Source organism: Osmerus eperlanus, chromosome 2 (genome assembly GCF_963692335.1).
Source record: "Osmerus eperlanus chromosome 2, fOsmEpe2.1, whole genome shotgun sequence".
NCBI classification, from domain to species: domain Eukaryota; kingdom Metazoa; phylum Chordata; class Actinopteri; order Osmeriformes; family Osmeridae; genus Osmerus; species Osmerus eperlanus.
In genome coordinates, this window is record NC_085019.1 from 17,802,428 (window position 1) to 17,827,005 (window position 24,578).

The window sequence follows — 24,578 nt, forward strand, 5'->3', positions numbered from 1 at the left end:
ACGACACAAAGTTAATCATCAAAGATGAAATGTAGCTTAGTCCTACATGGAGTTGTATGCCCCACAGCACATATTTTACAAAGACTACGGCAACAAAAGCCAAACATTGCCACGTTATGTTGGGAATGGGATGCTGTTGCGACGATTGTTGGAGCAACAAGTTGCCTAATTAGTCTGTAGCCTATGCCATGTTTATGTACAATGTCAGCTTTACATGTATAAAAGGAAAGCTCAGAGAAGGTGAAAGGCTTGGTGACCGGCGTGGAGAAATGCGCGTCTAGTGTGAACAGCATCGCGTCATTCGTAGCAGATTGTGGCGCTTCAGGGCGCTTCGCAGCCAGTGTGTCCCAGGCATTAGCTAGATTGAATCTATGGCTCTGGATTGATTGCAATGTCTGAACGTCAGTTTCCACGCCTACTGGCCTCCTCTCATTATCATATTGGGAACAATGAATGAATGAATGAATGAATGAATAAATAAATGAATAAATCAATCAATCAATAAATCAATCAATGAATAAATAAATGAATACAAAAATAAATACATACATAAATGTAAAATATATGTAACTATTGATTGACAATTGTGCATTAATTAATACATATATTCGTTTATTTCTGTCTAAATGCATGGATATGGACATTTATTTATTCATTCATTCATTTGTAAATATGGCAGGTTTGGTCCTCCATACTAGCCCCTCTCTCACAATGCAACGTTGGACGTGGGAAAGTATTAATACGCATGCTCAGAATTCTAATCCATCAATGTAGATCACACGATGATGCCAAGTGGGGCAGAGAGCCGGTAGCCCCACCACAGCGTCATCTTGTATTTCATACCTGATTGGCTGTCTGTCTGTCTGGCGCCAACATTAGTCGGCAAGAAGAAGGGAGAGTAGTCCTTTTTTGCTATCTTCTGTTGAAATACTACACTACCCAAAATCCTAAGCAAAACAACACTGATATCTCTGATTGGTCGAACTCGCGGTTACCATGGCGACGTTTACCACCCCCGTGACCGGTTTAAGCGATCTGAAGGTTAAAATGTTAGTTTGAGCAGGAAAAGAAATGAAACGTACATATGCCAGTGGTGCTGAACATATCGGACAACAAAAGAAAAGCTTATTCAGTCTACCAAAAGTGACCTCTTTCTTTGGTCCAGTATCTGTAGAGCTAGCTCTAACCCTGCGCCCGGTGACCTGCATATCCACCGTGCTGAAACGCGGAGCCCATCATTGCTATTTATGATACCAGTAGTCTAAGTTCGGTTCAGTGTCAGTCAGACACTTTTTCTTCTTTGCTTTTGTTAAATAATTCAAGTTGAGGGGATGTTTGAGTCAGCCCAGACAGCTGAAAATATACTGCGCTAATCAATTAGCTAAGCAGTGAAGTTACCGAAAGGGCGAGGCTTATTCCAACATAAAACGCTGTATGTATATCGTTTTAATCAAATAAGGTTGGATTATTTCTATGTTTAGTTGCCTGTTCATGAAGATGAAAGTGCACATAATTAAATAATAAACCATTGATGCAAACCAACAGGAATCCTTGCGCTTTCTGCTCTATTATGTTTTATGTGGGTAGGGACCCATATAGTTATTGAAACAAGCCCCCAGATGCTTAACCCTGTGAAGCCTGACACGTCAACTAATAGACAGAAAATTCAGTTTTTTGTTATTTTAGTGTTTATTGAACCTTTAGTCAAAACATTTCCGCTTTGTTGGGGCCGTCAGTGGTGTTGAGCTCATTGCTGTTCGGGTATGGCCCTGTAGGCAAATTGGTTCTGAGCTTGGTTGCATTCCTAATTTAGGTTTGTAAATGTGACAGTGGTAATTTTACATGTGTGTGTGAGAGAAGGAGAGCAATTACACAAGAAGGTCTCTCCAGTAGGCCTATGTGTAGGCTACTACAACACCTGGTAGAAGCAAGCCGCTCTGTCGTTAAAAGTGTTTTGTGGAGCCACGCTGTTTGTTGATGTGTTAAATAAACACATCAGTAGCAAGAGGGAGTTTTGTAGCTTTAATGGTATGTATTCTATATTTCGAAATGGTTTGTGCCCCACCAATTTTTTACATATAAAAACGCCAATGGGCATGTGTAGCAGTCTAAAGATGTATTATTTTGAATTTAGTGCGCAGTGGTTAGCGGTCCCGGGCCCAAACTCGGGCCTGGATCGCCAAGAGGTTGTTTGTGTTGGCATCAAACGCGTTACTGTAATCAGATTAAATTTGTCTGTAACACTAATGTAACGCATTACTGTTGATAACTTCAGTAATCGCATTACAATACAAAAATGTCTTGCGTTACTGCGATCTGCATATCGGGAGGAGAGAAAAAACAACAAATCAAACTTTCCTTTACAGTAGGCTACGTGTGTTTGCTTAACACTCGTCAGTTGACTTAGCCCCAGAGTTCAGGAGGCGAAACAAGAATGGCAGAGCCGCTTAGGACGTCTTTTGAGGGATGGAGGCAGTGGCGACTGGTCATTAGGGGCAGGTGGGGCAGTGCCCCTAAAGAACTGCAACAAAACTATGTTATTTTTTATTTCTCTCTTTTTTTCGTTTACTTCGAATCATTTATTATCTATGAATATAGCATCTTCCTAAATTGTTTTGTTTCATTCGTTTGTGTTAGGATTTTATTTCCTGTTCATTGGTCCCTGCCTTGCTGCTTCAGACTGCGTTCTGCCGATTCGAGTTAGCAGAGGCTAATCGTGAAGGTGGGGCTCTGGTGGGGCTGGCCCCTCTCTCACAATGCAATGTACATTGGACGAGGAAAAGTATTCATATGCATGCTCAGAATGTAATGTAATGTAATGTGGATCACACAAATTTGATGCCAAGTGGGGCTGAGAGCCGGTTGCCCCACCACAGCGTCATTTCGTATTTCAGACCTGATTGGCTGTCTTTCTTTCTGGCGCCAACATTAGTCGGCAAAAAGAAGAGCGTGGTGGGGCTAGCCTATGGAGGACCAAACCTGCCATATTTACAAATGAATGAATGAATAAATAAATGTCCACATCCATGCATTTAGACAGAAATAAACGAATATATGTATTAATTAATGCACAATTTATTCATTCATCTATTCATTTATTTATTCATTTTTTCATTCATTCATTCATTCATTCATTCATTGTTCCCAATATGATAATGAGAGGAGGCCAGTAGGCGTGGAAACTGACGTTCAGACATTGCAATCAATCCAGAGCCATAGATTCAATCTAGCTAATGCCTGGGACACACTGGCTGCGAAGCGGATATCGTTTTTATGGACAACATAGCCTACATGGCCAGGCTGGCCGACCTCGTTGAAAACAAAGATTTAATTCACCATATGATATTTGGATAAACAAACATGTTATAAAGAATTGACTACGTTAGTTGTGGGCTGTCACTTAACACCCAACTTCACTACGCTAAACATTTAAAAATAAAAAATCCTGATTGTTGATTGTCAAACCAACATTTTTGTCCTGTGTGTAAGAGCGAGATAGACGATCTGTCATAGCCCCCAATCAAGCAGAATAGAAATTTGTGAAGATTGACGACACAAAGTTAATCATCAAAGATGAAATGTAGCTTAGTCCTACATGGAGTTGTATGCCCCACAGCACATATTTTACAAAGACTACGGCAACAAAAGCCAAACATTGCCACGTTATGTTGGGAATGGGATGCTGTTGCGACGATTGTTGGAGCAACAAGTTGCCTAATTAGTCTGTAGCCTATGCCATGTTTATGTACAATGTCAGCTTTACATGTATAAAAGGAAAGCTCAGAGAAGGTGAAAGGCTTGGTGACCGGCGTGGAGAAATGCGCGTCTAGTGTGAACAGCATCGCGTCATTCGTAGCAGATTGTGGCGCTTCAGGGCGCTTCGCAGCCAGTGTGTCCCAGGCATTAGCTAGATTGAATCTATGGCTCTGGATTGATTGCAATGTCTGAACGTCAGTTTCCACGCCTACTGGCCTCCTCTCATTATCATATTGGGAACAATGAATGAATGAATGAATGAATGAATAAATAAATGAATAAATCAATCAATCAATAAATCAATCAATGAATAAATAAATGAATACAAAAATAAATACATACATAAATGTAAAATATATGTAACTATTGATTGACAATTGTGCATTAATTAATACATATATTCGTTTATTTCTGTCTAAATGCATGGATATGGACATTTATTTATTCATTCATTCATTTGTAAATATGGCAGGTTTGGTCCTCCATACTAGCCCCTCTCTCACAATGCAACGTTGGACGTGGGAAAGTATTAATACGCATGCTCAGAATTCTAATCCATCAATGTAGATCACACGATGATGCCAAGTGGGGCAGAGAGCCGGTAGCCCCACCACAGCGTCATCTTGTATTTCATACCTGATTGGCTGTCTGTCTGTCTGGCGCCAACATTAGTCGGCAAGAAGAAGGGAGAGTAGTCCTTTTTTGCTATCTTCTGTTGAAATACTACACTACCCAAAATCCTAAGCAAAACAACACTGATATCTCTGATTGGTCGAACTCGCGGTTACCATGGCGACGTTTACCACCCCCGTGACCGGTTTAAGCGATCTGAAGGTTAAAATGTTAGTTTGAGCAGGAAAAGAAATGAAACGTACATATGCCAGTGGTGCTGAACATATCGGACAACAAAAGAAAAGCTTATTCAGTCTACCAAAAGTGACCTCTTTCTTTGGTCCAGTATCTGTAGAGCTAGCTCTAACCCTGCGCCCGGTGACCTGCATATCCACCGTGCTGAAACGCGGAGCCCATCATTGCTATTTATGATACCAGTAGTCTAAGTTCGGTTCAGTGTCAGTCAGACACTTTTTCTTCTTTGCTTTTGTTAAATAATTCAAGTTGAGGGGATGTTTGAGTCAGCCCAGACAGCTGAAAATATACTGCGCTAATCAATTAGCTAAGCAGTGAAGTTACCGAAAGGGCGAGGCTTATTCCAACATAAAACGCTGTATGTATATCGTTTTAATCAAATAAGGTTGGATTATTTCTATGTTTAGTTGCCTGTTCATGAAGATGAAAGTGCACATAATTAAATAATAAACCATTGATGCAAACCAACAGGAATCCTTGCGCTTTCTGCTCTATTATGTTTTATGTGGGTAGGGACCCATATAGTTATTGAAACAAGCCCCCAGATGCTTAACCCTGTGAAGCCTGACACGTCAACTAATAGACAGAAAATTCAGTTTTTTGTTATTTTAGTGTTTATTGAACCTTTAGTCAAAACATTTCCGCTTTGTTGGGGCCGTCAGTGGTGTTGAGCTCATTGCTGTTCTGGTATGGCCCTGTAGGCAAATTGGTTCTGAGCTTGGTTGCATTCCAAATTTAGGTTTGCAAATGTGACAGTGGTAATTTTACATGTGTGTGTGAGAGAAGGAGAGCAATTACACAAGAAGGTCTCTCAAGTAGGCCTGTGTAGGCTACTACAACACCTGGTAGAAGCAAGCCGCTCTGTCGTTAAAAGTGTTTTGTGGAGCCACGCTGTTTGTTGATGTGTTAAAGAAACACATCAGTAGCAAGAGGGAGTTTTGTAGCTTTAATGGTATGTATTCTATATTTCAAAATGGTTTGTGCCCCACCAATTTTTTACATATAAAAACGCCACTGGATGGAGGTATGCACATTACTTCATATTAGTTGCGCGAAAGGACAAAAACGTAACTGTACAATGTACATTGTGCCCACGCCAAAAACACCTCTCCACCGCCGCGAACACAACCTCTAATCTGTCAAAGCATCTTCAATGGCAAAATGCTAAATCAAGACTATAGCTAAGGATCCCCGAACCCTGAGTGACACTGACGCCGATAAAAGGTTGCCGTTGCCATTGTTGCTGACACCAGCCAAGCAGCCACGACTTGACTTTCAACATCAGCAGGTTACCAAAGCAGAGATAAAACAGGCTTGTAGCAGCATACACAGTAGAGGAAATGTTGCCATTTAAAGTTTTAAGCATTATTTTATTTTAATACATTTTGCTTATTGCTAGTACTGTAGCCTTGTTATGCTTGACAACTTTTAGGTTGATGTTCACAACTTTGTCAGCTTTGTGGTATTAAAAAGCATAAAAGAGAGATCTGTCCTCATTATAATAAGTATGAGTTGATTTGGGCATATATATTGTTATTTGGCAAGTGCATCTCAGGTGATGTCACATAGTAATCCAAAAGTAATGTAACTAGTAGTGTAACTAGTTACTTTCAGCAGTGAGTAATCTAGTAAAGTAAAGCATTATTATTTTTTTTAAAAGAGACATGACATGTTGTTTTTGGATGCTTATATATAGGCCTTAGTGGTCCCCTAATACTGTATCAGCAGTCTGTTTCCCGAAATTCAGCCTTGGTGCAGAATTACAGCCACTACTAGCAGTCCCACAAGGAGCTTTCCTCAGAACGCGCTGTTTTGGTGTCTGTAGCTTTAAATGCTAATGAGGAGCGTAGGGGCGGCACCATGCGCTAATGTTTACAATGGATGTATCGCAATGGCTGTAGCCCCGTTGCTGTAAGATGCCTCGAATTTGCCCATTCTCATCTGATAACCCTGGTGTGCAGAGGTACACACTCAGTCATTTCAATGAGGGGAAAGGCGGATATCGCGCGCGCCATAACACCAACAGCAGAACGGTTATCCAAATAACAAAGTGTACAACACTCACGTTACAGCATGTGTATTCACACACATACTTGATGCTATCTACCTTTCCATTAGCGACAGTAACTCAGCTGTTAGCTGCAGAGCTAATGTTACAGCCACATTCTAAGGGTAGCAAGCTAGGTAACCATATACAGTAAAGCTACAAAATGATATAGCGTTAGTTAACTTACTTGTCCGAGGTTAGTAGCTGGACGAAGGAGAGTTAGTACTGATCCAGAATTTAATTTCAGCAAGGCGAGTTTTGTATTATCTCAAGTTGAGGAAACAGTTGTGGCTGAAGTGTTTGGCGCAGACATACAAAACAAATGCGCCTACAACAGAAGTTGTGTAGGCGCATTTCGAGAGAAAATAAAATTAAGATACTGGGTCTTCAGAGGCTCGGATGAAGGAATTGTAAAAAGATTTTTGTTTTCCTTTGTACATACAAACTGAGCAAATGTAATGCTTCGATCCTCCTCTCGAGGATAAAAACACTTACACGGTCGTAGCTCAGTTTCTTATGGGCGGGCCAGATTCTCTGGGTGGGCAAAGCAGAGAGAGGGGAGGTAACCTTCCTCCTTGTGACATAACAAAGAGGACATTTTCAAACAGAGCAATTGAGCTTTCATTTTCTGAAAGGCGGAGAAGAACACCCAGGGCTTGGTTTACACCGATCGAAAATTCTAGCCACTGGGGGACCAAAGGCAGGCTAGGGGAACTCATATTAATGTTAAATAACCTTGTAAAGTGAAGTTTTCATGTCATGTCACCTTTAAGTAACTAGTAATGTGTAATCTATTACTTTTTTTGAGTAACTACCCCAACACTGGTTGGCATATGCACTTACACATTTTCTCTGCAACACATGCAAAACTCACACATGAAAGTAAGCAAGACTATACATTACCAGTTGATGAAGGAGCTCTTTCCAGCTGAGTGGTTCCCCATCAGCATAATGGTGATCTTTTTCCTTGGTGGCAGCAGTGTCACACCAACTGACAGGGCAATAGATATCAACCCTGGATCAAAAATGTTTTGTAAGTAGTCACACAAAGTTATTGTGCAATCGACAAGGAAGGAGCAAAAATGCTTTATCAGCATATGCACATATTGCACATACAATAGGCCTATTGCAAGGGGTCCCATTATCGTCCATTCTAACTCTCCAATGTTCGGGTCCCCATTATCATCCACTCTCGAGATGAAAACGTTTTTACCGTTAATTTTCTGAAGACGGTTTGCTGCAGCAACAAAAGTAAGTAACTCCGATATTGATACATCTTATATTGCCTCGATACCAAATATTACATGAACATATTCATATTTAAATACACCCTTAAAGACATATGTAGCTAGCTAGCGTTAAGACTAGTCTTTGCCATGTCAAACTTGCAATAGAGCTAGATGAAGGTCGAAAGAGATTAGTCTAGTTAGCCTAGCGGGTAGCTAATCAAACTGTCAATTGTCAACCTCGAGTTAATTTTATATCATATCATCTGCTGGGTATCTGACAACTGCCCACTTCAATAAGAGATCCAGATTTCCAATTTTCTTAACCATTTTGTAGACTATCTTGCTCTAGTGAATATGATGCCTTGACAATATTTGGATTGCCGTTCTTCTCTCAGCTGTCTGCAACTGAAAGTTTTAAACATGGCTAGGAAACAATGTATCCCATACATTCAGTCACAAGTATTTCAACCAGCTTACAGCTGGTGGGTTCTGACTACAGGCATTACTATTGGATTTGGTTTTAAAAGACGAGAATACAAATGAGAATACAAATAAAATAAAAACGGATACATGCCATTTTCTGTCAAGCACATGACAATTTTGGTTAAGAGTGTGGTAGAGGCTAAAAACGTATTATTGGGTGTGCTTTGCCTTCGGCAAGGGCACAACCTTTGTTCTCTCACATATATATTATTAGTGTGTTTGCTGCAAGCAAACACACTAATAATTGTTATTCTGCATACGTATTGTTGGAATGCTGCTTCAGCATTCCAAGTATTGTTCTTTGAATCTTTATTCAACTTCTTCTTCTATTTCTTCCAAGACACCTTTCAGCGCCTTCAAATCTTCAGCTATTGAAACCGTTCAGCTATCAAAAAATTCAGCAGTTTCAGGCCATGGGTGCTATGACTTTTCAGCTTTGTACCTCTTATGCTTGAATTAATATAAATCAATATTCATAATATTTTTAACATGGGTTTCCAATGGAGTTTTCTTTCAAATCCTCTCAAACTTCTTTAAACTTCTTCAACTTCCAAATCCTTCTTCTTCCTCAATCTTTCAGCTAGAGCCACCATTTAAACTTTAAAATGTTGACAAAACCCTAAACTATTTTTAAATAATTCAGCTTTTTGATATCTATTCAACTTTTTTCAATATCACTGATTATGTTTCATGACTTTTTCAAGCCGTTTCTGAGATTTACATGGGTGTTTACGTGAAACCCTAGAGTGGAGGGCAGCTTCGGATGTCGTTGAAAAAATATTTCTAGTTTGCCAGCATTGCCACAATTTTCGCTCTTCATGCTTCGTTTTTGGATCATAAGATAGCTAATTTTGTGCTGGTCGTAGACAGTTGTCTGTTGAACCCAACAGACGTACACATTTGTTCAGAGCCCCACAAAAGCGAGACAAAGTCCAACTCTCGCCCCATAGAGACCAATGCAAATCTGGTGACAAAATCGTCAGAGAAAGCAAAAAGAACAAGATTGCCGGTAGAGTCGTATTTCTGACCGCACATAAATATAAAGGACATCTCTGGTTTCGGCAGAGTCTTGGGTCTCGGAAAATATCCTTATTTTTTGGATTGGACGTACAGTTTTGCGTCTCGGTTAACTTGTGTGAGGTGTGGATTCTAGCTACATTTCTGTTATTCTCGTATAATCGAGCTAGCGCGATGGCTCCATAACTAAAAACGGTTAGACTTTTTTTCCACAATCGACCAAATTGGCCAAACAAGGTATGTACATTTGAGCTTAAAGTGTACATAATCTAGCTAGATCGTTTTTATTTTAGCAAGTTTCACAGAAATCTGCAAAAATCGAGGCTCAAGACTGTCATAGCTGACCGTCACGAACAGCCAAAAACCGGGGCTGGGGCATGTGTTTGCTGCAGCTGGCGTTAATCCTACGTAACTGGAAAGTTTTTACTTTTAATTGATGATATTGAACACGGATGTTAAGTAAATTGTCTTTACTCTAAATATCTTCTCCGTTTTCAATTTGAAGCAGTAAATCTAACACAGTAGGAATTCTCCCACGACATCCGCTCGCTCTGCTTTGACTAACTAATATGTTCTCAGTCCACCATACATTAGACGAGCTAATTTTCGAGCACTTTCGATACAAGATACAGGCCATGTTAGAGTTGAATTGTGTGGGCAATGTAGAACAGCAGACAGATTTGAAATATGATCTTTTGTTATGGCCATTCTAGTGACACTACGACTGTCATCATACGGCAAAACCAGGTCACATAGCTAGCTACGTTTTTCCAGACATAATATTCGTTGCCTAGCTACAAACAAATGCTTTGTAACTGAAGAGTATTTACTTTTTATTGGCTATATTGACAACAGAGGTTAAGGAACTTGTCTTTAATCAAAAGATGGTCTCCGTTTTCAATTTGAAGCAGTAGATATGGCTTACTGTAGAAAGTCTCCCATTGCATCCTCTCTCTAGCTTAGCTTTGGCTACAGATGGAGGACAATCATTATGTATGCATTATTCACGCCTACGGTGTTAATACAGTCTGTAAAAATACCACTTTGACACACTTGCAAGATGATCCGCTGGTTAGATGTATCTTATTTACTACCCACAATAGTTCAACTTTTTTTGCAGCAGCATTTTAATCAGTTAGCTCCAGGTCCTCTCTAAAATACATTTCAGACCAATTTGAAACCTGAGCAAATGACTTTCTACTACATTTTCAAATTATTCTGAATTATTTCTCTTTTTGCATTGTTCTTCTCTGTTCTGTAGTTTTATGCCTTCGTCCAGCTCCTGCCCCTTTCAAAAATACCTTTCGGGCGCTTTGAAGCTTCAGCTTATAACTTTCAACAAAATTTTCACTATTTTCAGCTTTTTTAGCATGGTCAGCTATCCCCATTCAGGTTTTCGGCATTCTCACTGCTGTTTCGCAGGAACAGCCTTTTCTAGTTAGTTATGCGATTACTCAATAAGCGCGTCTACATGATTCTTTTTATTAATCGTTGTATGCTCCACGGACAAAACTTGCACCATCATCCTTCAGCAACAAAGTGTCGCCGTGTCTTCCTGTATCGGCCCTACTGCTGTATGTTTCATTCAATCAACACATTGAATCCTACTAAGAAAGCCGAGTAAACGCACTCAATGCACACATCTGCTACTACTATCCCAACTATAATTTCAGCTGTTAAGACTATAATATTCTTTTTATGACTAGTTAGCCTAGGCATACTTCTTCTTCTGTTTAACAGTTCAGCTTTCAGCTTCTCCCGCATTGTATTTCAGCTCTTAGCGTTGTTAGATGATGCAGTTCAGTTTCCACACTGCCTCTTTTGTGTGACTCACACATTTTTGACATTCATTTCAGCTTGCGGGTATTTTTCTCATTTCTGTATTTTCTGCAATAAAAAAAAAAAAAAAAGCTTTCAGCATTCCAACGCATTTTCAGCAGGAAATGCCTTTCTAGTTATTAGTGTGTTTGCTGCAAGCAAAAACAATATTGTTATTCTGCACAACCTTTGTTCTCTCACATTTATTTATTATTATTATTTATTTTTGCCCCCCTAAATCTTTGTCAATATTTGGCCTACATAGACAACCTAGGTGTTAAAAGTTTCGTCTTGGTAGCGATTGAGTTGCTTGTATTTTTATTTACGTTCCGTTACATGGTTTAGGCTCAAGTTAAGTTTTTGTGGCGAAAAGTGAAGCTAACGGTGGCTAATTTGCTAGCCACAGTCACTGACGTTACTAACGTCACTACGTCACTAACGTCACGAAAACACGCGTGACTACCTTTGGCAGAACATTCGTTTCGCATCTGTTAACTTGGGGGATAGCTAGGCTAACTATAGCTTTACTGCAAGGCAGCTGCAGAAACGCCACAAGCAAAGAGGCCAGGGTGATAACTATTTACTAATTTTACTTTGTGATATGACACACAATTGTGATGTGTAATGTACAATATTAGCTGATATTATTAAGGAAGTAAGCCCACATCTACTTTCGGAAACGGTAGTCTACTATTTCACTGAAATATTAGCATCATGACATTAGCCTCTGTTGCCCGGGCAACACATACTACAGTGGTCTATGATGTATCTGTTTTCAATCGTTAAAATAAACATTCCTCACATATACATTTTCGTTGTAGGATTTATTATGACATTAGATTACAAGTAAACGATTTGTGGGTGAAATTATCATTACCTGTGGTTTCAATCCAGTGTATCACTGCAACGCTGTAGCCTATGCGAGACACACGACAAAAACATCTAACATACACAGCTGTTTAGGAAGTCAAACGGCGACAGAACATGTTCGGCACTCCCCTTACTTAAATCAAAAGTCTATCTAACTACTAACCTGAACTTCATTGCCACAGCCTAAATTAATTTCAGCCTAAACCGTACAACGGAACGTTTAATCGAATTCAACCAACGCAATCGCTACCGAAACGAACACAGCAGTAGTCTAGTACTGTACCGTAGTAGTAGAATTTACCGGGGCAGCTTCTCCACACAGGGCTATATCGCATTTTGCGTTGTTACCTTACAATGATCGCCCTCAGTGAGCTTTTTATGAATGAGCGATTTTCCACTAAATAAATGTCAAGCTTATTTACGTTTTGGGGGGCATATTTTCAGTTAGCAGATGGTACTGTTTGAATCGCGATTCCATCTTCTACTGCCGGGTAACGTCGTAGAATAATCTTCAAAGGGGGTTCTTTATTAATGAATGAATGCAATGAGTAGGCTAAATGCATGAAAATATCACGAGAAGGGAAAAACTTAAAAAGACGTTTAAGTCATAGAGATTAGGTCAATTTGTACACCGGTCTGCCAAATGTATTCGTTTTGATTCAACGATGAGGCTGCCTCTTGCAGGGGAAATGAGAAGACATCCATTTCATTCTACACTTCACTCGTATTTTCAGTTGTAAATGAGCAGCAAAAAAAAATGCTTTTAAATCTATGTAATCTTTATAAATAATAGGTATGCATTTTTATATAAAATACAGAAATATCAGTTGTAAAAATGTCATTAAAAAACGGACCCCTGTCCAACCGACGCAAGCAAGCACACCCTACAATTTCCCCAGAAATTGTACCCTCTCTAGTTATTATTATTATTCTTAAGACTGGGTGTCTATGGCAGGCCCTAGAAGCGCTTGGTCGAAAGTTGTGAAATTTGGCACACATTGGGGACAGTCCCCTGGTCCAATTCACAAAGTTTCATGTCCCATACTTTGGCACTCTAGCGCCACCAATGGGTCAAAGTTGGAGTTGTGTTTACACACGCAACTTTTGAACCGTATGACCCATTTTCAAAAATGAGGTACCATTGGATTCCCTGGATCAAGCCGAATTCAATGCACACCATGGCGTCAATTTCCGGTTTATAGATTTTCCGCTATTTCCGGTTTTATCAAAAACCTTTGAAAGCCTACTCCTCCTAGAAATTTTGTCAAATCTTCTTCAAAATTACCAGATATGATCTTCAGACCAAGCGTCACAAAAGTTATCAAAAAGAATTTTGATCCTCACAACCGTTTTTCCGGTACAGCCAATCAAATTCTGCAGAAAAGCCGCCAAACAGGATGTGAAACCATATCTCAGCAGTTCTTTGAGGCAGTGACACCAAAGTTGGTACGCCTACTCGGAACCTTATTCTAAGGATGTCCTCCAAGAATTGTGTCATGTGACTAAAAGGGGGCGTGGCCGGAAGCATAAACGTGTTTTGGCTAATAACTGTTGAAGTGTTTACCTTCATAAAGTAATTTCTTTGTCTGTTGATGTCTTGTGAGATATCAAGCCTGACTATTAATAACTTTATATAAAATTCGACTGGACGTGGCCGCCATTTTGGATTTCATGGAAAAGTGTAAAAACCTTTTGCACGCCCCAATTTTTTTCCAATGTTTACCAAATTTGGCAAAGATGATCTTTAGACCCAGTTTCACGAAAGCAATCAGATATATTTTCAAAAACGTTTGTTCGGTAGAGACGATCTAAAGCGATGGCGAAGCCGCCAAACGAGGCGCAAGAGCATATCTCAGCAACCATTTGCGCGATTGTCACCAAACTTGGGTTCCATCGTTCCCATGAGGAGCAGAGGAGGCCTGCAGTGTTATACCAGAAAAATAACTTTGAACTCTCAGTACTCTTGAACGCAAACATATATTTCAACCAAACTTGGTGTGTTGCATGAGTGCAACAGGTTGTTGTGACTTAATTGTTGCACAAGTGCTATGGAGGCCATGTCCTGCTCTGGACTGCTTGGCCCCTCCATTGCTGCTTGCAGCTATATTTATTGGTGGCCAAGCCGCGAAGCGGCGAAGCCACTTAAGTGTTTCTACCTTTTCTTTTTATTATTATTATTACACTTCTGCCATTGGAGTCTATGGCAGCCCCTAGAACCGTATGGTAAAAAGTTGTGAAATTTGGCACACTCATTAAGCACAGTCCCCTCTTTATATTCACCAAGTTTCATGTCTCCCATTGGAGCACTCTAGCGCCACCAACGGGTCAAAGTTGGACTTGTGTTTACACACGTAACTTTTGAACCGTATGACCGATTTTCAAAAATGAGATACCATTGGATTCCCTGGGTCAAGACGAGTTCAACACACCCTATGGCGTCAATTTCGGGTTATATAGATTTTCCGCCATTTCCGTTTTTATCGAAAACCTTTGAAAGCCTACTCCTCCTACAATTCTTCTTTAACCCTTGTGTTATCTTCGGGTCATTCTGACCCATCAGTCATTGTGACCCACCGTCGTATTGCGACAACTTTACCGCATACAAAAACAAAGTGAATCATTTTCTTTGAACCGTTGGGCTGTCTCAGACCCCCCACATTGCGAAGGTTAAAAGAAAATTATTTTTATTGGGTGTGCTTTGCCTTCGGCAAGGGCACAACCTTTGTTATCTCACATATATATTTATTATTATTTATTATTGTTTATTTTCGCCCCCCTAAGGATCAGTCAATATTTGGACTACATACACAACGGCGGTGTCAAAAGGTTCGTCTTGTTAGCGATTGCGTTGGTTGTACTTTTATTTACGTTCCGTTGCATGGTTTAAGTAGAAATTGCGTTTTTGCGGTGAAAAGTGAAGCTAACGGTGGCTAATTTGCTAGCCACAGTCACTGACGTTACTAACGTCACTACGTCACCAACGTCACGAAAACACGCGTGACTACCTGTAGCAGAACATTCGTTTCGCATCTGTTAACTTGGGGGATAGCTAGGCTAACTATAGCTTTACTGCAAGGCAGCTGCAGAAACGCCACAAGCAAAGAGGCCAGGGTGATAACTATTTACTCATTTTACTTTGTGATGTGAAACACTTATGAAATGTAATGTACAATAGCTGATATTATTAAGGAAGTAGGCCCACATCTACTTTCGGAAACGGTAGTCTACTATTTCACTGAAGCATTAGCATGACATTAGCCTCTGTTGCCCGGGCAACACACCACAGTGGTCTATGATGCATCTGTTTTCAATCGTTAAAATAAATATTCCTCACAAATAAATTTTCTTTGTAGGATTTACTATGACATTACATTACAAGTAAACGATTTGTTGGTGAAATTATCATTACCTGTGGTTTCAAACCAGTGTTGCTCATTGCAACGCTGTAGCCTATGCGAGACACTACAAAAACATCTACTGTACAGTACACAGCTGTTTAGGAAGTCAAACGGCGACAGAACATGTTCGGCGGGTCCCTTACTTAAATCAAAAGTCTTTCAATAGGTGAAACTATCTGACTACTAACCTGAACTTCATTGCCACAACCTAAACTTTGTCAATCTGTTCATGAAAATAATTAATTTCAGCCTAAACCGTACAACGGAACGTTAAATCCAATTCAACCAACGCAATCGCTGCCAAGACGAACACAGCAGTAGTCTACTGTACTGTAGTAGTACAATTTACCGGGGCAGCTTCTCCACACAGGGCTATATCGCGCTTGGTGTTGTTACTGACAATGACCGCTACCAGTGAGCTTTTTATTAAAGCGATTTTCCACTAAATAAATGTCAAGCTTATTTACGTTTTTGGGGGCATATTTAGCAGTTAGCAGATGGTACTGTTTGAATCTCGATTCCATCTTCTACTGCCGGGTAACGTCGTAGAATAATCTTCAAAGGGGGTTCTTTATTAATGAATGAATGCAATGAGTAGGCTAAATGCCTGAAAATATCACGAGAAGGGAAAAACTTAAAATGACGTTTAAGTCATAGAGATTAGGTCAATTTTTACACCGGTCTGCCAAATTTATTCGTTTTGATTCAACGATGAGGCTGCCTCTTGCAGGGGAAATGAGAAGACATCTATTTCATTCTACACTTCACTCGTATTTTCAGTTGTAAATGAGCAGCAAAAAAAAATGCTTTTAAATCTATGTCATCTTTATAAATAATAAGTATGCATTTTTATATAAAATATACAGAAATATCAGTTGTAAAAATGTCATTCAAAAACGGACCCCTGTGCAACCGACGCAAGCAAGCACACCCTACAATTTCCCCAGAAATTGTACCCTCTCTAGTTTAAATTGCGTTTGTGTATTAAAGAGGTAGCCTATAGACATTAGGATCAGGATGACCAATGTGCCACGGATGATGCTGGCGGATAGGTTGAAGGGCCGGGTAACCCATGGCCACAAGTCTGGGAAAGGGCTCCTGTTATCTGACTAGGATGAAAAAGCCCTTGTACAGTACTGCCTCTACACCGCAGGCCATGGATTCCCTGTCACCAAGGCCCAACTCCTGGCATTTGCCACTGCCATTAGGTATGTTCAATATTACATATTCACCCCCCAAAATAATTATTGGAAAACAAATTAATATATTTATATTCTGTTAAAGGTGAAAGAGAGACCCTTCCACCACCAATGTCCTCTGCAGGAGGCATTGGTGTCACCATGGCATTTCTGAACTACTCGGACAGACCCTGCAAGAAAACGGGCTGAGGGAAAAACCCAGACAGATTTTTAACTGTGACGAGTCGGGGATGGGGTGCAAGCACACCTACAAACAGGCACCCGGCACCAGGGACAACATCACGGTGCTGGCATGCCTGAACAAGGCTGGAGGCGACATACCACTTTTTGTCATTTATGGGAAGGGTTTCCCAGGGGGGGGGGCCTACACCACAGGAGCATCCCGAGGGACCTTATTTGGCAAGAGTCCCTCGGGGTACATAGACTCAGAACTGTCCAGGACCACTGTTACGGCTCCCACTCCTGCCTGTAGGGGGTGTGTGTTTTGTTTGTGTGTCTTGTCTGTAGGTGTTCCTGTGACGGTGCTGGTGATGACGTCGGAGTGCGCGCCCCAACGTCGAGATCCGGACCTGAAGCGGCGAAGCGGCTGTATTTGATCGGTCCTAACTGTCGTCATGCTGAAATGTGTTCTGTCTGGCGTAGGAAAAGGAGAGGAGTCGCGCTGAGCGGCAGTTGTTTTGTCCAGATGTGTAAGAGGAGAAGGGAGATAGTGTAGAGACCCATGGGTATACTCCTCAACACGTAGATAACCAATGTTATGTACAGTAGTTTAGGAGCGGTTCCACCTGCACCCTTTGTAACTTAGAGTTTAGTGTAGTCAGGTTAGGGGTGGGCGATATGGCCAAAATCTTCTATCACGGTATGAGTCATTTTATATCACGGTTACGGTATAGTAATTGTTCTGTAAATTCAATTAAGAAATGGTACAAAATAACCATACCATACTTCATCATCACACTTAATTATTTATTACACACACTTGAGTTAAAAACAAAAGACTCAAAGTTACGAGTACGAGCGTTCCGATTGGCTGATGCGCAGCCAATCGGAACCACATTCATGCCGATGCTAATTAATTATATATTTGATGACCCATTCTGCAGGTAACCAATTCGATTTGTTGTTCAAGTTTTATGTCTTGTGCTGTAAAATTATTGTTGTAAAATTACACTGGTGGCGTTGCTAGCATTCTTGATCTAAGATGACTAGTGAAGGCTAACTACTGAGAGTGAGGTCATGCCGGGAAATATCAAACTGAGGCTTTAAAGGGGTGATTGACTGGGTTTTTGGGGTATTTCACACTGTTCCTTAAGGTCTCCGAATAGGGTATGTAACATTGGTTGGGCTGAAAATGGCCCGGGTGCTGTTCTATGCCCCCTGATACATCCTCTGAAATTTTCCTGGGAAAAAACGTGAGGTTTTCTCCTTTTATGGTATGCTCATGAATATATAGATGAGCTGCACGCTGATTGGTTGGTTTACAACGAGTGAAGCTGTGGAGCAAAGGACTCAACACGGCCAACACTCACTGAAACAACTAAGGTGGAGAATTGAAATAAAAACGTACAAATAAATCTATTGTGTCTACACAACACTGTTTAACAGATTGACTAGATATCATTTGAAATGATAACGTTAGTTGTTTCCACTTCTGTTGTCGAAGCAAACTGGATCGACTTAGGTGGGTAGAACGTTACAGCTTAGCAACCAAACTATATCGTGATTCAACTCAGCTTCTGTTAGCTAGCTCTATATCTTGCTGAAAAATAACCTGACAAAGATCTGGACAAACATGCATCGTGAATTGTAGATTTACATGTAACACAGGTTATTTATTCTAATGAAACACAGTCAGGAACATGAAATAACGTTATCTCCATTGCCAATAAACTAGGCTAAATCATCACACATTCTACCTATGCTCTTGCGTTAGCAAGCTAAACTAGTTTACATGCCTACAGTCTAGGTGTTTTCGCTATCTAGCTGTTCTTGCATTCCTTGCAAATCAGCGTTAATAAAAAGATGAGCTAGAGTCTAGCTTACATTGACTCGACGGGCATGGCTGATGTTTGTCTATACCGTAGCTCTAGCGTAGAAGATCCCTGTGCAGTTCGACCCCCAATTACACATTTGCTCGAACCATTTCACCAAGGACGGTTTTGTAAACCTGGGACAATGTAAAGCAGGATTTGCTTTGAAGCTGTTGCTGAGAAGAGGAACGTTCCAACCTTAGTTATGTTCATCACAACTGCAAGCTGTAGGATGATTTTGTCGGTACAGTTATTAGCAATGCTAACGTATCCTGTATCTAACACCTGCCTTTCTCCAGTTCTTTCAAATAGATTAGACAGGCGTTAGCAATAGTCTAGACTGCTATTTGTTTTCTGGCTATTTTTTCGGAAGCTTCCCTTCTAATGCCGAATACAGCTAGTCTAGCTAGAGTTATTTGCTAAGTAAGGTATGTTGATGTGTTTAGACACGTATTTAGCATTCTACCTATGCTTGATACAGGAGACGTTAGCATTGCTAATAAGCTAACTGTGGGAGTCAGGTGGCTGAGCAGTTAGGGAATCGGTCTAGTAATCAGAAGGTTGCCGGTTTGATTCCCTGCCAGGCAAATGACGTTGTGTCCTTGGGCAAGGCACTTCACCCTACTTGCCTCGGGGGAATGTCCCTGTACTTACTGTAAGTCGCTCTGGATAAGAGCGTCTGCTAAGCAATTAGCAAATCCTTCTTTAAATTGTCCAAGGTTTTCATTCAAAACTGTCCTCGGTGAAATGGTTCGAGCAAATGTGTAATTGAGGGTCGAACTGCACAGATCTTCTCATATAGACAAACATCACAGCCCATTGAGTGTTTGGTTCCTTAGGAAGACTCTGAAAAGTGTCAGCATTCCCTGTACAGTCTGGAACACTGCATTTATTCCCATAGTCCATTTTCAATATGCTAGAAAAATGTTCTTCTTTGTAATTCTGTGGAAGTACATAGAGCAGCGTGCAGCAAATTTGGGGGCGTGACAAAGGTACAGACAAGAGCCAAAAAAGGTGGAGCCCCGTTGGGACATCACAGCAGGGAAATTTCCAAGAACTACTGTTTCACAGCTAAATTTTTTTATTGTGAGATTTACATAGGAAAGAGGTGTCAATGGACTTTGAGGTTCACTGTATGTCCATTTTACCCACTGAACTGTCGTTATTCAACTGTGACAAGGTAAATTTGGTTCTGCAATCAATCGCCCCTTTAACCTATCGACCGAGCTTTAACGAGGTTGATATGCCGAAACAGAAGTTAGATATGGATCAGTGGCAATTACTATACCGTGATACATACCGTAACCGTGATATAAAATTACTCATACCGTGATAGAAGATTTTGGCCATATCGCCCACCCCTAATGTGTATTGACAGGGAGAGCCTAACCTGTCAGCTGTATCAGAGAATGTCTAATATGGGGAGAACTGCCACTCTCAGGAAACTTCCGGCTTCTGAACTGGTTGCAGTTCCACTAGTTCCATATGAGGGCGCTAACGGTCGAGTGCAGAATGAATGGAGGTCTATGGAGCTATACCCCTCAAAATCCACTTTTCTCAGGATATCATTTTTTGACTAGTAATTTGAATGCTGAATTCGAAAGGGGAGGCAAGAAATACACACTGCTGGGTTTTAGATTTTTTTGTTCTAAAAAGCCTTGTAAAATGTTGATGACGTCATACACATTGTAAGGCCAGAGATACTGCATTACAGCAAGCTCTGGTCACTTCCTTTTTTCTCTCGGACATCGTTGCATAGCGATATTGTCTCTGCCTAGCTTGATTGTATTCTCCATGTGTGCCTTTGTGCACTTGTTTTGTTTTCTCAGATAAATGTTTAATGTCCTTAACTCCTGTAACAGTCCATGCTGTATCTGTTCCGAATGTTTTAAAAAGCAAGCATGGGAAGCAAAATAAGGCATTGACATGACTGCATCCAGCTAGCCAGGCCTTTCTGTTGTAGCTTACCAATCGTGGGAGAAACCTCTCGTGTATGATTTAGATCTACCCTTTTCGCTCGCCTGTTGTGTAATTTCGATGTCAGATTGATCTGGGCCAAACTCTTATATTTGTTTTCTCCACTAAAGTTCTCTTCTCAAAAGGATTTTGGAGAGGATATCTGACAGAATTTGAGAACGGCTGAAGTCCGGTCTGGAGTCATTCATTTTCAATAACGTAAAGTAAGCCCTACAGTTGCAAGATCATTTCTATACTGTAACTCTTTGCTTGGGGCGATTTTTTCAGCGCCCTTGAGGCATCATTTTTGAGGACGCTGATTGCCTAAATATGTGTTTCTTGTTAGCAACGGTCAGCAATTCACCCATCGCCAGCAGGTTGGTAGGCGTTTCGATGGGCGATTTTTCTAGCTCCCCAGATGTCCATCATGAAGTAAATTTATCCCAAAACAGAATTTTATTATATACGTCGCTCTGGATAAGTGTCTGCTAAATGACTAAATGTAATATACACACACACACACAACACGTTATTGTGTATTTTTAACACATTCATGCTTAAAATGAGTAGTTATTGTTTAGAAAATATATTACATGAAAAACAAATCTAAAACAATTTTCACCAGGGAGGGCGGCGCCCTAGTGCCCTCTATTGACCAGCCGCCACTGTTCAAATTACTAGACAAAAAAAATTTATATCCTGAGAAAAGTGTTTGAGGGGTATAGCTCCATAGACCTCAGGAGTCAGGTGGCTGAGCGGTTAAGGAATCGGGCTAGTAATCAGAAGGTTGCTGGTTCGATCCCCGGCTCTGCCAAATGACGTTGTGTCCTTGGGCAAGGCACTTCACCCTACTTGCCTCGGGGGAATGTCCCTGTACTTACTGTAAGTCGCTCTGGATAAGAGCGTCTGCTAAATGACCTAAATGTAAACCTCCATTCATTCTGCACTCGCCCGTTAGCGCGCTCATATGGAACTAGAGTGGAATTGCAACCAGTTCAGAACCCGGAAGTTTCCCAAGAGTGGCAGTTCTCCCCTATTAAACATTCTCTGATCACACTAACATTCTGTGTATTCATATTTTCACACGTACAATGTACATGTTCACATTGTGAGAGGGGCTAGCCCCACATTTCACACTTAGCCTATGGCTTACTACTGCAAACTCGAATCAACAGAATTCAGTCTGAAGCAGCAAGGCAGGGACCAATGAACATGAAATAAAATCCTAACACAAATGATATGCAATTTAGGAATATGCTATATTTCATAGATAATAAAATATAGGAAGAAATACAAATAAAATAATTTTGTTGTAGTTCTTTCTTTTGACAACAGGGTGACCACCATGGTGACCATGCGCTGTAAGCCTGCTGTGAGGACATCGAAACAGTGGACCAGTGAAGCTATGGAGGATCTGCGGGTGTGCTTGGACTGCACTGACTGGGACATGTTCACGACTGCTACCAATAGTCTGGATGAGCTCACAGAGGCTGTGACATCATACATCAGCTTCTGTGAGGACTGCTGTATACCAACACGCACCAGGGTGAGCTACAACAACGACAAACCCTGGTTTACAGCTAAACTCAGAAGGTTGAGGTCAGCGAAAGAGGCCGCGTTTAGGAGTGGGGACAAAGACTGTTTCAAGGAGTCGAAGAACAGGTTTAGCAAGGCGGTGAGGGAGGCTAAACGACTGTACTCGGAGAGATTAAAACACCAATTCTCTGCAAACGACTCTGCTTCTGTCTGGAGAGGGCTCAGGCAGATTACCAACTTCAAGCCCAGAGCCCCCCACTCCACTAACGACTCCTGCCTGGCCAACGACCTGAATGAGTTCTACTGCAGATTTGAAAGACACTTGGACAGTCCTGAACTACCCCTTCCCACCCAGGAGGCCTCCCACCTCCACCCCTCTACAGTGACGACTCTCTCCATTCAGGAGGGTGAAGTTAACAGACTTTTCAAGAGGCAGAATCCCCGCAAAGCAGCTGGGCCGGACTCTGCCTCTCCAGCCACCCTCAAGCACTGCGCTGACCAGCTGTCTCCGGTGTTTACCTACATCTTTAACACATCCCTTGAGACATGCCATTTGCCAGCCTGTCTCAAGTCCTCCACCATCATCCCTGTGCCCAAAAAGCCAAGGCCAACAAGACATAATAGGTGCGTTCGACATGGACTGCGGCTGCATGAAACGACCGGTGAGAGTAGCCGCTTGCAGTCGGGGAGGAGTTGAAAACGGCTCTGTAAAGTCGGACATTCCAGCTTCTCGTGGTTTGCTGCGTTGACGTCAAGCGTTGACGTGGGCGATCAAGCGCTGTTTGCTTTACTTTATTTATAATTAAACTTAGTCTTTCTGTTAGTGAAGAGGCGGACTAAAACCCTTTCTTCAACAATTTTTTTATTAAATTAAACAGTTTGGTCCGGATTTGAGCGTTGGCGAAACTGAAGGTGTCAGAATAATTACAAAACACGCGTCAAAGTTGTCGTGTGTGAGTCTGGCAAATCATGAAATAGCTGTGTCGTCATTAGAACCCTTGCAGTTGCTTTTGAGAAAATGCGCTCAGCTACACAGCCGGCAGTTCTCGAATCGATCTCACAGTACTTTGATGGCTACGTCACAGTGACCTAGCCTCTGCGCCATTTCAAGTCAGACAAAAAGTCTAACCAGAATTCACTGTTTCAAGTCAGCCGCCTGCAGCCGGCTGAAGCGCTGCATGAAGTCAGTCCATGTCGAACGCACCTAATGACTACAGACCCGTCGCCCTGACCTCTGTGGTAATGAAGTCTTTCGAGCGTCTGGTGCTGGCACACCTTAAATCCATCACAGACCCTCTACTGGACCCCCTGCAGTTTGCCTACAGGTCTGTGGATGATGCAGTTAACATGGCCCTCCACTTCACCCTACAGCACCTGGACTCCCCAGCATCCTATGCCAGGATCCTGTTTGTGGACTTCAGCTCTGCCTTCAATACCATCATCCCCGCCCTGCTTCAGGACAAGCTCTCCCAGCTGAACGTGCCTGATTCCACCTGCAGGTGGATCACAGACTTCCTGTCTGACAGGAAGCAGTGCGTTAAGCTGGGAACACAAGTCTCTGACTCCCGGTCCATCAGCACTGGATCACCCCAGGGCTGCGTCCTTTCTCCTCTGCTCTTCTCCCTGTACACCTACAGCTGCACCTCTAGTCATCCGTCCGTCAAACTCCTGAAGTTTGCGGACGACACCACCCCCATTGGGCTCATCTCTGGTGGAGACGAATCTGATTATAGGTGGGAAACGGCCAACCTGGTGACCTGGTGCAGCCAGAACCACCTAGAGCTCAATGCTCTTAAGACAGTGGAGATGGTTGTGGACTTCAGGAAGAATACAGCCCCACTCACCCCCATCACCCTGTGTGACTCCCCAGTCAACACTGTGGAGTCCTTCCGCTTCCTGGGCACTATCCTCTCCCAGGACCTCAAGTGGGAACTGAACATCAGCTCCCTCACCAAGAAAGCACAACAGAGGATGTACTTCCTACGGCAGCTGAAGAAATTCAACCTGTCAAAGACAATGATGGTGCACTTCTACAAAGCCATCATTGAGTCCATCCTCACCTCCTCCATTACCATCTGGTACGCTGCTGCCACTGCCAAGGACAAGAGCAGGCTGCAGCGTATCATCCGCACTGCTGAGAAGGTGATTGGCTGCAATCTGTCTGCCATCGAGGACCTGCACATCTCGAGGACCCTGAGACGAGCGAGGAAGATTGTGGCCGACTCCTCCCACCCTGGTCACTCCCTGTTTCAGTCACTCCCTTCCGGCAGAAGGCTGCGGTCCATCAGGACCAATACCACACGCCACAAAAACGGTTTCTTCCCTTCCGCTGTTGGCCTCTTCAACAAGGCCAAGGGTTCACACTGACTTCA

General features: G+C 41.8%; 1 protein-coding gene across 1 annotated transcript in view; it reads right to left on the reverse strand.

The window, feature by feature from the left end:
• Positions 1 to 24,578, reverse strand: part of si:ch211-11k18.4 (uncharacterized) — an 89,373-nt gene that overhangs the window by 63,544 nt on the left and 1,251 nt on the right. Inside the window, exon 2 of the mRNA XM_062453713.1 lies at positions 7,574 to 7,685. Coding sequence (XP_062309697.1) covers positions 7,574 to 7,685 — 112 coding nt within the window. The remainder of the gene's footprint in view (positions 1 to 7,573; positions 7,686 to 24,578) is intronic.